The sequence below is a fragment of the Artemia franciscana genome, chromosome 15, assembly GCF_032884065.1.
Source record: "Artemia franciscana chromosome 15, ASM3288406v1, whole genome shotgun sequence".
In the NCBI taxonomy this organism is placed as follows: Eukaryota; Metazoa; Arthropoda; class Branchiopoda; order Anostraca; family Artemiidae; genus Artemia; species Artemia franciscana.
Genome location: NC_088877.1, coordinates 38,177,552 through 38,191,182, shown reverse-complemented (window position 1 = coordinate 38,191,182; position 13,631 = coordinate 38,177,552). Strand labels below are relative to the sequence as shown.

At 33.5% G+C, this 13,631-nt stretch overlaps 1 protein-coding gene across 1 annotated transcript in view; it reads left to right on the top strand.

Moving 5' to 3' along the window:
- Positions 1-716: 716 nt before the first annotated feature.
- LOC136036583 (zinc finger protein Xfin-like) overlaps positions 717-13,631 on the top strand; it is a 63,247-nt gene continuing 50,332 nt past the window's right edge. The window contains exons 1-4 of the mRNA XM_065718887.1: positions 717-781; positions 7,452-8,083; positions 9,538-9,639; positions 12,940-13,003. Coding sequence (XP_065574959.1) covers positions 7,493-8,083; positions 9,538-9,639; positions 12,940-13,003 — 757 coding nt within the window. The 5' untranslated portion in view covers positions 717-781; positions 7,452-7,492. The remainder of the gene's footprint in view (positions 782-7,451; positions 8,084-9,537; positions 9,640-12,939; positions 13,004-13,631) is intronic.

Here is a 13,631-nt window from a genome sequence, read left to right as displayed (position 1 = left end):
TTTTTCATATTATTTCTGTACGTTTTTCTACAATCCATGGTGGATGTAATTTAATAATTCCTGTACTCCTCGTACAGGAATTAGGAGAGGAACTTGGGTGGCTGCCGCCCCCCCCCCGCTTTTAAATCATTGTATAAAATAGAAAAAAAAATAGATAGAATGACCGAAATGTTTCTTTTGCTCATAACAAGCTAATATTCTGTTATCTCTCAAATGATAAGCTGTCCAGGTGGACAGAAACTTTCGGGGGGTTAAGATTTTCCTACGAAACTTTCATGGGCACTTACTCGGAGAATTCCGCATCGAATGAGTCTTCGTACACCCAGATCCGATGTCGGATGTGACCTGTAGGCGTCTAGGAAAAAAAAGTAAATGAATTTTAAGTGGCTATGCGTGGTTTCTGGAAAACAGGGAAGGAGTTATCGGATCAAGCTGAAATTTCGCGGATAAGCTCCTGGGCCCTAGGGGACCTTAACTTGTGAATTTCAGCCCGATCAGACAACGTTAAAGGGGGGCTTGGGTTGACAGGTCGAAACTTTCGGCCAGATTTTCCCCATGAAGAAAAAGTTGGAGGGGGATGAAATTTTGCAGGTTTCTTAGTTGGAGCTCGGGCTACGAAATGCATCCCTCCCCATCCGTCTGCGACCACTGGAACCGAAGATCGCTTAACATTGTCGTGTGTCGCCTCTTTATAGAGGCACGAGTGTGCCTCCTTGATAATCGTCATCTGGAATTGGTCACAGTACTAAAAGTGTGGCAAGTTGTAGTGCTTAATTGGAAAGTTAGTAGCCTAGGAAACTAATCTTACGTTCCAGTTAAGCCTAAGAAAGGAAGGTAAAATCCTAGTTGATTGACCTTTGGCTATCTCAGAAAGGGGTTAGGTTAGAAAAATGAAACTTTCAGGGATGTTTCTAAAGGCTAAAGTACGTCCGCAGGAAGATATTTTAAAGTATCCACCTCCACTCCTTCTCCCTCTAAAGGGTCCTGACCTTTAAAAATATGTGTGTTGTAAAAGTAAAACCTTGCAAAATAGATCTTCTGCTTGAATGAAGTGCAACAAAATTGTTTTCAGCTTCACAACTTTGCTCAATCCCAATTTATAAGGTTTTAAAGGGTGCGTTTCTTTACTTGTCCAATGGGATTTTTACTAATCGAGGTTTAACCCCTAAAAGATAGCAACAAATACTTGTCTGGCCACGTGTTACTGAAAACGGCAAGATTAATTGCGAATAATAACAACATTGGTCACGTGTAATTATTATTTTAATGCTATGTGAAGTTTTGACAAGGAAGAGGCTAGGACTTTGGGCCTGTTTCAAATTTTACAGGCAAATACAGCTTCAGCAATTATTTCAGAGCTGGGTAGCCTAATACAATTTGTGTGGCCAGAAGTTTAATTGTAAGATTTCAAATTGTGGTTGTCATTTGCCTTTTTAAGTCATTCCATTCAAGATGCTTTGGATATTTTTTATTGTGATAAATTGTCTTAATGCTCTGAAAAGGGAAAATTATTTCAATTGCATAGGATAGGAAAATTTTGGTAGGCTAATTAATTCAAAGTCCTAAATTAGCCAGGGAAGTGCTTTTTTTTTCACTAAAAAATCACCACGTTCTTTGAACTCCAATTATATAGCCCTGTTTTTGGCCCCCTTGATCCAGTTCCTGATTGTCATTTACACTAAATTTCACTTTTTCTGTTACCTATTTATGTTTGCACCAGTTTTACCATTGGGTAAAACTGGTACAAACAGTATTACTGGCTTTCATATAATTTGAATATACCACTTGATGCCTTTTGTAATGCTGTTTACAAATATAATAATTGCTTCTACCGTAAGTTCATATTTAAGTACTTTTTGACCTCTTAAAAATGACCTATATATGGGGTCATTACAAATCTGTAATAGTTTAGAAACAAATTTGGGCTATACATTTGCACATCAGGGGGTGGGGGTAAAGTGTAGCATATATTAAATATGTAAACTAACCATTGCTTGAATTTTTTTGTGTGTGCTGTTGCACTGGTGATTTCTCTTTTCATTAAAATTTGATGTGCACAAACACATTAAAAAAAAAAAACAGCAATGGTTAGTCTACGTATATAATATATGCTATGCTTTACCCCCACCCCCCTGATGTGCAAATATATAGCCCAAATTTGTTTCTAAACTATTACAGATTTGTAATGATTCCATTAATAGGTCATTTTTAAGAGGTCAAGAGGTGAAAAAGTGCTTAAATCTGAATTTGCAGTAGAAGAAATTATTATATTTGTAAAGAGCATATAAGAAGGCATCAACTGGTATATTCACTTTATATGAAAGCCAGTAATACTGTTTGCACCAGTTTTACCCTTGTTTCTTGTTAATATTACTAAGGGGTCATAGTTAAGCACTAGAGAAGTCATTGTTAAATAACATGTGCTTATGTATATATAGCTTTTTGCTACTTATTCTTCTTTGGTTATATAATGCTTGATGTGGTATAAGCCAAGAGAAGGACCTGTAGACCTATAGAAGAAAACCTGTTAAAAAAAGATGATTCTTTGTAATTTACATAATAATTATAGCTTTCTACATGCAGCCCTGCTCTACTTTAGCCCCAACCCTGCTAATATGGAAATCTATAGCTGAAATTACATATTTTCTATTGATTCTGCCAATCTATCCCTCAACCCTTGTACCTGTTAATTGAGGTAACTGTGGCAAAACAAGAACTGGACAAACAAGTAACAGAAAACATTGGAAATATATAATTTGGGCTATATGTTTGCAAATTAGGCGTGTTAGAGGTGAATTTCTTGTTGTTCATATTTTGATTTAAAAATAAAATGAATATACCACTTGATGCCTTTTTGTATGTTCTTTACAAATATAATAATTGCTTATTTTGCTAGTTCAAGTTTAAGCACTTTTTGACCTTACTTAACCTAACAAATTTTGGCAGTGAAAAACATACATTATTTTGTCAAAAATGACCAAAAACACATACCTTAATTGAAAATTTGGCATCAAAGAAGAAGAAATACAGCATAATATTGTAAAATTTATTAATCCAACTTAATTGTAGAAAATCAGTGCTCATAGATTATACAACATGTAAAAAATGGATTAATAATGAAACAGTAAGTTTGAGACCAATGTTTTAAGCTTTCTTATACCCAAAAACTATTTGAGTATACTTTGGTCATTTTCAAGAGCTCAAAAACTTGTACTTGAAGCACTTATTATGTTTGTAAAAAATAAAAAAGGGCATCAAGGAGTATGTTCACTTTATTTGTAAATCAAACATATGAACAACAAAAAATTTACCAATTATTAGTATAGCTGCACAATTTTCCCCTGGGTATGTAGGCTTAGTGGAAGGTCACTTATACCTGATCATGTCCCTAATGTTTTTACTTGGTTGAAAAAAAATCCAAAGAAAGTTCCTATTGAAAAGGAAAGAGATCAAAAGTGAGATTGAATTTGTCATAGCTTGGAGGTTTGTCCCTTCAGTCTGTTTAAAGAAAACAGATTCATAATTGAAGCTTTGTTCATTTCAATCTTAGGGATAATCTACATTTGTTACACTTAATTAAATGGTTGTAAAGGGATACTTTTATTTATTTGTCTTGTTTGTTTTCTACATAATTTTTTAATCTTTAAATTGATATACATTTCTTACAAATTAATTAGTCATATCATAGTTCCACTTGCAAGTTTTGACCTACTTTGTAACCCTGGTCTCAAAATTGCATATAAATTTATTGAAGCTAGGAAACATAGAACTCCTCTCTGTTTAAAAGAAAATGGATGGACATAGGTAGGTTTTAATACACTAAAGTCCTAGGGCCATGGAAATTAAAAAAAAACAATGAAGATTAACTTTAAAATTCTGGACATGACATAAATATAACATTCACAAAGAAAAACCATTCACAAAATTTTACTTTTGTGCTCAGTTGCCAACCTGAGCAATTGCCCTAAATTTTTAAACCTTGCAAAACATTCACCAGCCAATTCTTATGACCTATACTGTTGTCTGTACATCAAAAATTCATTGAAAAGGAAGGACCACCTTACTGGCATTTCTTCCTTTGTACTTATATTTAATGGGTTTAAAAGAAAGCTCCTATGGCTAAGTCAGAAGCCTAGTAAAGGACCAGGTAATCCTTTAGACAGGAAGTGCAATAGGAAGCTAGGGGCCAGTCATCCTATGCTTTTGCATGTCCTTCCTGCTTACTGACCCCAGATTTCTCTAGGTAACCTGTTAAGTTTGGGCCAATTCTGGCTGAACTTACAGAGTTAAATCACTGACCTTCGTCCCAAACCAAATAAACTGCTAATGCCAGAAATTAAACCTGTGCCCTTTGGATAAAAGATTCTCAACCTAGAGTGCCAGCCACTTAGGAAGGAACACAAATGTCACCAGAGAACAAAAATTATTTGGAAAAAAGAAAATATTGAAAAAAAAAAAAAATAACTCAAGTCATAGTTGCTCATTGCTGTCCCACAAACAATATGTATTTCATTAAGACAAATAAATTTTTAAACAGGTATCAACAAAACTCCATCAGGGATTGTATTTACTTAAGGTACAATCAGCAATATTAATGCTTAGTTTTGTGATATTCTGGTTTTGAAATGATAAAAAAAGAGAAATTATATGTTCTACTTGTTTTCCACAAGCCCATTTGAGAAAAATCATTTGTGACAACAATATACCCATGGTTGGCTCAGAATCTCTCTAAAATTCTTTAAACAGACGGAATTTAAAAAAAAATTATACTCATCAGCAAGAAAAATATTAACATAACTCTAAACTTGGCACTTTTTAAGACAATTTTTAGCAAAGCAAATGCAAAACTTTAATGGTGTCCTATGTCATCTAAAAAAAAAACCATTAAAATGTGTCAAATGAATTTTGATGTAAGATGCCTCAAATACTCTCAGTTGAATCTGTGAAAGGAAGGGCCAGGTATTCCTTTACATTTTATACAATATATAAAAAGAAAAACAGTTCAAATTTTTTCACAAAAGAAGAAGCTTGATGTAAAAAAATAAATGTATTTTTAACAGAAAGCAACTGACATCAATGAAATCAAATAAAACAAAAATTCATGGAGAATAAATAATATAAGCCATATATTTAACCTATAATGAGGTGGCATAAAAGATTATTTCTAGAATTAGAAAAAAACAGTGTTATGGCTTAAAGTTCTGCTCAATCAACAGGAGTTGTCTAAGGCCAGAATAATTAAGAACTAAGGTCAGAGAAAAAGAAACTGATAACCAAAAAATAAGGCACCCAAAAATTTCAGGACCCTTTAGAGGGAAAAGAAGTAGAAGTAGGTACTTCAAAATACCTTCCTGGGACATACTTTAGCCTGTAGACACATACCTGAAAGTTTCATTTTCCTAGCCTAACCTCTTTCAAAGATAGCCAAAAGTAGCTAAAGTAAAATTTTACCCCTACTGTATCTTAAAAATCCAGTTTAAATAGCAATCTCAACAAATATAGACTATATAAAAGGCTATAGGTATTGGCCTAATCATTCTAAATTTTTTCCAACTAATAATTATAGGATGGTTTAGAAACTAGGCCTGTTTGATATAATAACATTTGACTAACTCACCAATGTGATAGCTGCCTCCCTAAGAATCAACCTTTTTAATAACACAAAAACTTTTCTTCTGACTCCTTATGAAGCTTAGCCTATGCAAGACAGGCCTAGAACACCAAAAACCCTTTAGATACTAAGGAATATGCATAATATTACTTACAGGTCACTGAAAAGCTAAGATTATTTCTATTATTTACAGTTTCCTTGTCTTTTCTCTAGACTTAACGATTTCACATGTTTACCCATTTAAAAAAATATGTAGCATTGACGTCACAATCCTCAAATAATCTTTTTATTTGGGGGTTATAAAGTGCCAGCCCACGGACAAGTAATCTTGAGCGTTTGTGGGGATAATCCGACTAATCTCTGACGTCATATGTGTCTAAAGAAACGCTTGGATTAATCAGATTAATAATCGGACAAGTAAAGAAACGCACCCAAAGATATGCAAATACATTTCCTAAATTTTGAAAGGTAAACATTGATATGGCTCAGAATTCTGCTCATTTAACAGGATTTGCATTTTCTGAACTAAAGGCAGAGAAAAGGCAACTGGTAACTGAAAATTAAGGTAAAATGTTGTTTTATCAAAATTTCAACAGGAATAAACCTGTCATGTAGGCAAATTTCAGGGCCCTCTAGAGGGAGAAGGAGTAGAGCTGGGTACCTTTAAATACCTTCCCAGGACATACTTTAGCCTTTAGAGTCATCCCTGAAAGTTTCATTTTCCTAACCTAGCCCCTTTCTAAAATAGCCAAAAGTCAATCAACTAGAATTTTACCAAAATGAGAAAATTGAAGCATTAGCTAGAGCTGGGTCAATCTTCATACAATTAACTTTGATGTTTATTTTGGTTATTACCATTTTTAGTTGGAACAAAGTCAGATATTGGTTAATTTATAGCAAACAGTATTACTGGCTTTTGTATAAAGTGAATATACCACTTTGCCTTTTTTATGCTCTTTATCTATCCTAGCACACTCTTGATTTGAATGGGTGTCACTGGGCTGCAAACACAGTCACAACCCTGTTCTTTTATATTTTGTGTAAAGTTTTTTAACTGCCATCTCTACTACAGAGCCAAACAGTTCTAAATGAGTCTTAAGCACATCTTACCTGTTGAAGAATAATAATCTGATTGTTTCTAAAGCCCTTTCTTTATCCACATATGCAAATAAATGATTTCATGTGTTGATTTGTTGAGCTTGTAAAACTCTAGCCAACCATTTCTGACCACATTTGGCTAGAGTCTAGGGCCTAGTTGAGGACTGACAAATTCTTGTTTCTAAATTTCACAGCATGTATGTGTATCAAAAGTTTGAGAAAGTATTGTCCTCTAGCAATTCTATGTGTCAGCTATCTAACAAGACAAACTTCTTCTCTAATTAATTATATGATCCTAAATGTAATTATAAAGCTTTTCCACTAAAGTCAGGTTAAAATAAAACTACTTGTTTTTTGTTTCTTAATTCCAATACAATAGCTAAAATGCAATTCAGTTAAGAAGTTTTGGAAATATGGCTGGTCATCACATTTACAATGACTGGGCATGAGTCTATAGCTAGTAGGTTAAATCTAAGAGTCTTATGTGGTGCAAACAAAAACTAAATTGGACAATGTTGTTTTAAGAATTCTTGCAAATTATGAAAGCATGTGTTTCAACATTCATAGAGACAGAATTATTATCTAGCTAGGTATATTTATAAATTGAATGGAATGTTAGAGGTTTGATACACAAATATGTGCATTAAGTTACTGCTTAATTTCTACTTGTAGAGTACTTTATTATTAATTTCCACTTTAATGCCTGTAATTTGGAATATTTATATGTTTCAATCTATTCCAGCAATTTGTGTGTCAGTCAAGGATTTAGTCACTATTCATGAAATGGAGCACAAAGAATTTTGTTTAAAGTGGAACAACTACCTGGATATTTTTCATGGAACTTTTTTATCTCTTTTAAATAGTGAAAATTTCACAGATGTCACCTTATCATGTGACAGTCAAAGCATCAAATGTCACAGACTTGTTCTCTCATGTTGTAGTTCCTACTTTGAAACCCTGCTTTTAGGGATCTCACATCCCCATCCTGTTATTATTCTAAAGGATGTAAAATTTGAAGATCTACTATCTTTGGTGAAATTTATGTATACAGGTGAAGTGACTGTTCCACAAGCTCAAACTAGTTCATTGCTAAAAGTGGCTGAAATGCTTAAAGTTAAAGGTCTTGCTGATCCTGATGAAACAGTTAACCAGACACAGAAACTTAGCTATCTCTCTCAAAATACTCAAATGACTGAACCTGCTGCAAAGAGAAATAGAGTTGATACAGTATCTGAGAACAACTCCTTGGTTGAAGATTCTTCCAGTAATCTAGAACCTTCTGTAGCAGATACCTCAAATAATAAGTTGATAAACTATCCTGCTGAAACTGGTTCCTCTGCTTATAACACCAATAATTCTGCATGCAGCTCAATGGTATTTTTATTTTATTTTTTATTGAAGTTGACATTATTTAAAATCAAGTGATCAAAGAGTGGTTGTGTATTTAGTTTTATTTCTATTTCAGGAATGAACTACCCTAGGTTAAAGTCAAAAGGTAACACAATACTTGTGTAATAACTAGACATTGGAATCTCCATCCCCACCTAAAATATATCTTTGGCTTGAAATTTGTTAACTTAGCAACTAATAAGTGCAAGGTGCAAGCGCTGATTTTGCTATTAAGATTTTCTTTATTGATCTGACTTGTCTTTTTTCTTACATTCTGGTTTTACTTAGTTCAAACCGTCAACAGGCTATCATAGTGCTCCCTGATTTTGCCAAAACTGCATAATTTTTTTTCTCCTATGAGACAGTGATAAAGGCATCAACATTATTGAAATCAAAGTCCTTATAAATAATCTGAGGTGTAAAATGTGACGTTAGGGTCTTCATACATTAGTTTTAAGTTAAGAAGATTCTTTTAATTTTTTTTTTTCATTACAAGACAAACTTATGTCAGTTGGAAATATGCATTGCCAAATGTTTTTATACAGGATCTGTTTAAACTTTTTGAGGAAAACAAACAAATCCAGAACACTTGTTCAAAACAAATCCAAGATAAAAAAAAAATACCTTTTGCTCTCTCCTGGTTTTTCAAGTGCACTCTCTCCTTAATAAGACTCTATCTCCTTAGAGATCCAGACAATTTCAACACCACCAATCCTCTAATTACCCAGCCCTTATCCAACCAGAGTTATATTTTTGTTTGCCTATGCGATCCTAAGATCTATCCCCAATAAGTCATGGGGGGGTTCGTTGTGCTTGTTTATTCCATCCTCATGCTTGAGGATGGACAAGTTTCCAACTTTAACTCCTTTAGAAGCTGTTTTTATTGCAGGATTACTGTATGCTATAGTTCAGAGTTGGGGCCTTTTTCAGTCCTGGTAGAAATCTGCATTAAATAATCTTTACTACATTAGTTAAAATTAGAAGGAAACTGGCTTTTTCTGGTCACTGTTTCCTCTTGTTTATTTGAGATGGGAACAGGGCCTTAAGTTTTATTGTTCTTAAAGGTTTCTAGCCATGTGCAACTTTTTTTGTATTGTCTATTTATTTTTTAGTGGCAGATGTGTCCTGGCAAATTTGCTCTAGCATAGCCAGTCACATCAAGTGTTTCTCTTGAATAACTATCTTCAACCACAGCAGTTAATTCAAAAAGGATATTCTTATAAATTATATTGTGATAGAAACTGTTATCAAAGTCTGTATTCTGCTGAACAGGATGATGTGAAGTCTATGGAAAGAAACCTCAACTTTCTCATTATGTTTGACAACTATCAGTAGCCTACCTAAAATACATAATTTTGATGGAAGATAAAAATTTTTCATCCTCTTTATATTAATCCTATGATAATATTTATTTTTATTTGAATAGGTTTTTTTTTCAGCAAATCAAACATGAATTTGCTGTAGACATTGACAAAGGGTGGAATGATAGTTCTAGTCAATTTCGAAATGATGGAGAACATTTTGATTATGCTAGTGAAAAAGTAAGCATTTGTTTTCTTTTATTACTTTTTAGCTTTTTATCAAAGCACATGATTGATCTTAGCTTTTTATTTTGAAACAGGTTTTTCTTCATTTAGTAGTTCTTTTTCTATCTTTAAATCAACTATACGAATAGTTAAGCATGACTTTATCTGTTCATGTTGAGTAAAATTAAAACTTTTTAAAAATCACAAATAGGGGCTGTTCATTTAATTTAAGCGGGGGACTAAAACAAGGTCCAATTTATCAAATATATGTTCTTTCTCAAACTTAGTTGTTTTTACTTCGTCTCCCTTGTAAAAAGAATTTTAGTCTACTTACCAATATAAAAGAAATGCCATTTTCCTTTTTGCAAAATAGGTATTTAGTGAAAAGGTATTTAGTTGTAGCTGTAAATAATATTGGTTGCTGCAATAGCTGAATCCGGTGCGTTTTCCCAGTAGACAAAGCCCATATAATATGAACAATCTAAGTCTCCCACTTGTCTGCAAATCCTGTGGTCATAGTGAATTTTGGATCATATTTTGGTCTTCAATATCCTTCAAATGGCTCACAGAGCTTTCAGACTACCTGAATTACCCTCACTTGATTTTTTATTTGCTTTAATTGTAACCTAGGATGACACACTATTGTGGAGAAGTCAAAATAATTATTGTTGTACAACTCTAAAAAAGTTATTTCACCTTTGCCTCTCACAGTCTCAAAGTATTGAGACTTTTTGTTCTGGCTTTACTCTAATCAGACTCTCAAGTCTGATCACTTTAACTAAGTTTTTCATTACAACCATTACCTTTAACCAAGTCACTGCTTGAACTAGCTGCAACCTAGAGGAGAACAAGGAACAGCCCATAACAACGTAAAATCATAAACTCTATTTAGAAGAAAACTGACAAGCTATAAACATGGCATTAGATTAAAACAAAAAGAACAACATAGGATAGGAATCGCAATGACTGGAAACTCATAGTCCTTTGGATTGAACAACAAGAAAAATCACTTTTTGCATGGGTAGCACTTATGTGTGCTCGTTCATCATTTTCCTTTCCTACTTCACTACTGGCAGAGTGCTGAAACTGCTCATTTAAAATGCTCATTTCAAAGGAAATTGCTATATCTCGGGCTTTTCGTAAATACCAAAACGTTAAATTTAAAATAAAAGCAGTTTTTTGTCACAAAAATTGCATCTTCATATATAAGAAGATGAATGACATGATAGTTGCTTATTGCAACCATTAATAATGTTACAGTAGAGCTGTATGATTAAGTTCTGTTGCTACTGGGGTTTGTTATTTACTATACACAGCCCAGAAAATAAGCCATGGTTTTTTCTGTCTGAAATGAAATTATAGTTGTATCATGGTAATGGCTTATGGTCCATACCAATGGCTCATGGCACATTGTAAACAAAAATTAGACAATGCATTTAAAAGAAACTAGCAAGTGAAAAATAAATTTCATTTTAGGGTGATTCATGCACAGTAATTGTTATCTAAATCAGTATGAACATTAAATTGTTATTTAGAGACCAAATTTAAGGATATCTTGAAAAAAAGCTTGGAGCCACTAAAATTGCTTAAGGGTTAAAATAAGTACTATGGTCCTACCTAAAAAAAAAAGTTAGACTTCTATGCTTCAACATGTATATTAGAATCCTGAATGAGATTAACATACTTGTCATAAGTATTGCAGCGCTGCCTTAGAAACGGGCAAAGTGCTATGTAGTTTTTCTCTCGTATACTTAATTTGTAACTAGTTAGTGACTGCAGCTGCTACTGCGTGCAATTGCGACTACTACCTCTTGTGATAATGACTATTTGCGACTTCGAGTGATGCTATACACGTCTGAAGTTATTGCCATTGCTCCTGCTTTTATTTCGGCCAAATATATTGAACTAAATCAAAGTAATTTAAGTAAATTCTGGTTGTTAAAATGCTGTAAATGCTATAACTCAGAGATATAAATACGGGACCCAGAGATCGAATCACGGTGCAGCAATGCACTGCAGGGCCGACGCAGGGACCTTAGTAGTCAAGAAGCGTCGTTAATTCTTAAATAATAATAACAAAAGAAAGGCAATTCCAACAAAGAAAAAAAAAATATAGTTTCTAGGTAATACAATTGAGTAGCTATAGTAGATTAAACGTCAAAATGTGCATAGAGTGATCAAAGTGTGCAAGTGATAAATTTGAGTTTATAATTTTAGTTCTGTTAAAACCTGAAGTAAGATTAGTTTTAAGGAAAACACTAGTTTTTCAGAGCTTGCTGCAACTGGCCTGTAAGGTAGGTGCACAGGTGTATATTTAGCTTGAGATGGATTCAGAATGGCATTATTGCAGTCATCCCACCGTTAAATTTGCAAAAAGACATGTAATGACAGTTTGAGCATTACACATCTAAAAATTGTTTGGGAGCTCATTTTGTGTCAAAAACAGGAAAATGATTGAATTAGAGGTTGTTTTTTCAGTAAAATTCTAGTTAATTGACTTCTTGCTGTGCACAGCAATGCACTGCAGGGCCGACGCAGGGACCTTAGTAGTCAAGAAGCGTCGTTAATCTGATACAATACAAATTATTTTTGTGAATTTTGTATTTCTTTTTGTTTGTTATGTAGAGTGTTGCTGTTACATGTCTTAGTACAAGTGAAAACTGTATCCTCATTTTGCTCTCAACTTAAACATGATGTCTACACTCGAATATTCATCTTTTGATTGATATTTATAATTGTATTTATCGATATTATTATTTAAATTTTGTATTAGCCTTTTTTGTTTATTCTTGTTTTTCACCTCTTATTTTTTGAGCTAATATGCTTATTCAAATCTTTATGCAAGTATGTTGGGCTCTTCAACTTGTTTAAATTTTAATTCTATGTATCTTCTTTCATTGTATTCAACATAAAGTGGAATTATGCATATACTGGACTTCCTAAAGAGTTTTTCACCGAAATAAAGGGGACGGACCCTCAAAAGCATGCTTATTTACGCGTAATTGATTTTTCACCCCTTCTGTGAATGACTGAATAGGTTTGTCATATGAAATTCAATAAACATTTTGATCAATCCGCTTCTGACAAAACTTTTGCTGTGTTCTTTTATGGGTGCATTTGGCCCTTCCGTCTTTATGTTATAGCGTAATAGTTTTGGGCTGTGATCTTTTTTTATATTAACAATTAAATTGACATTAATAATAACAGGTTGATATTACTAATAGATGTGTAGTTATGTCATTGGCATTCAAGTCTATCCCAACTCTAAAGATTTGTCCATATTTTCGTGGGTAATTGTTCTTTTCTTTTTTTAAGCTCATTGGGAATCGGATTTTCGAAAAGAGAGAGAGAATGCCAAACCCAGGCTTAAAATTTTCAGGTTAGTCTTTATTTTATTTTTAAATAAAAAGTAAAGGAAAGCAATATGTACTGTTTGGTCAATATGTGATTGTATCTTAATAAAATTTGATATTTAGAAGGACCTCTGTCTCAGAACTCTTATTTTAAATCCTGACCGGATCCTGTGACATTGGGGGAATTGGAGGAGGAAACCGGAAAACTTCGGAAACGCTTAGAGTGGCGAGATCATGATGATACTTGGTGGCAAGAATAACCACAAGTCCTAGATATGTGATTGACATAACCATACCGGATCGGCTCTCTTTGGGGGAGTTGGGGGTTAATGCAGAAAAAATCAAAAAAATGAGATATTTTTAACTTACGAACGGGTAATCAGATCTTAATGATATTTGACATTTAGAAGGACCTCTTGACTCAGCTCTTATTTTAAATTGCAACTGGAACTGGTAACATTGGGGGGAGTTGGAGGGGGAAACCGGAAATCTTGTAAAACGCTTAGAGTGGAGAAATCGTAGTGAAATTTGGCGGGAAGAAGCTTTTGGCTCTTCCGACCTCATCACAAGTGCCATATGAGCTCTTGGCTCTTGTTTTTGTGGAGTTTTTGATGTTGATTCATTTTTAATTATCTTTTGAAGGTGAAGAAATAT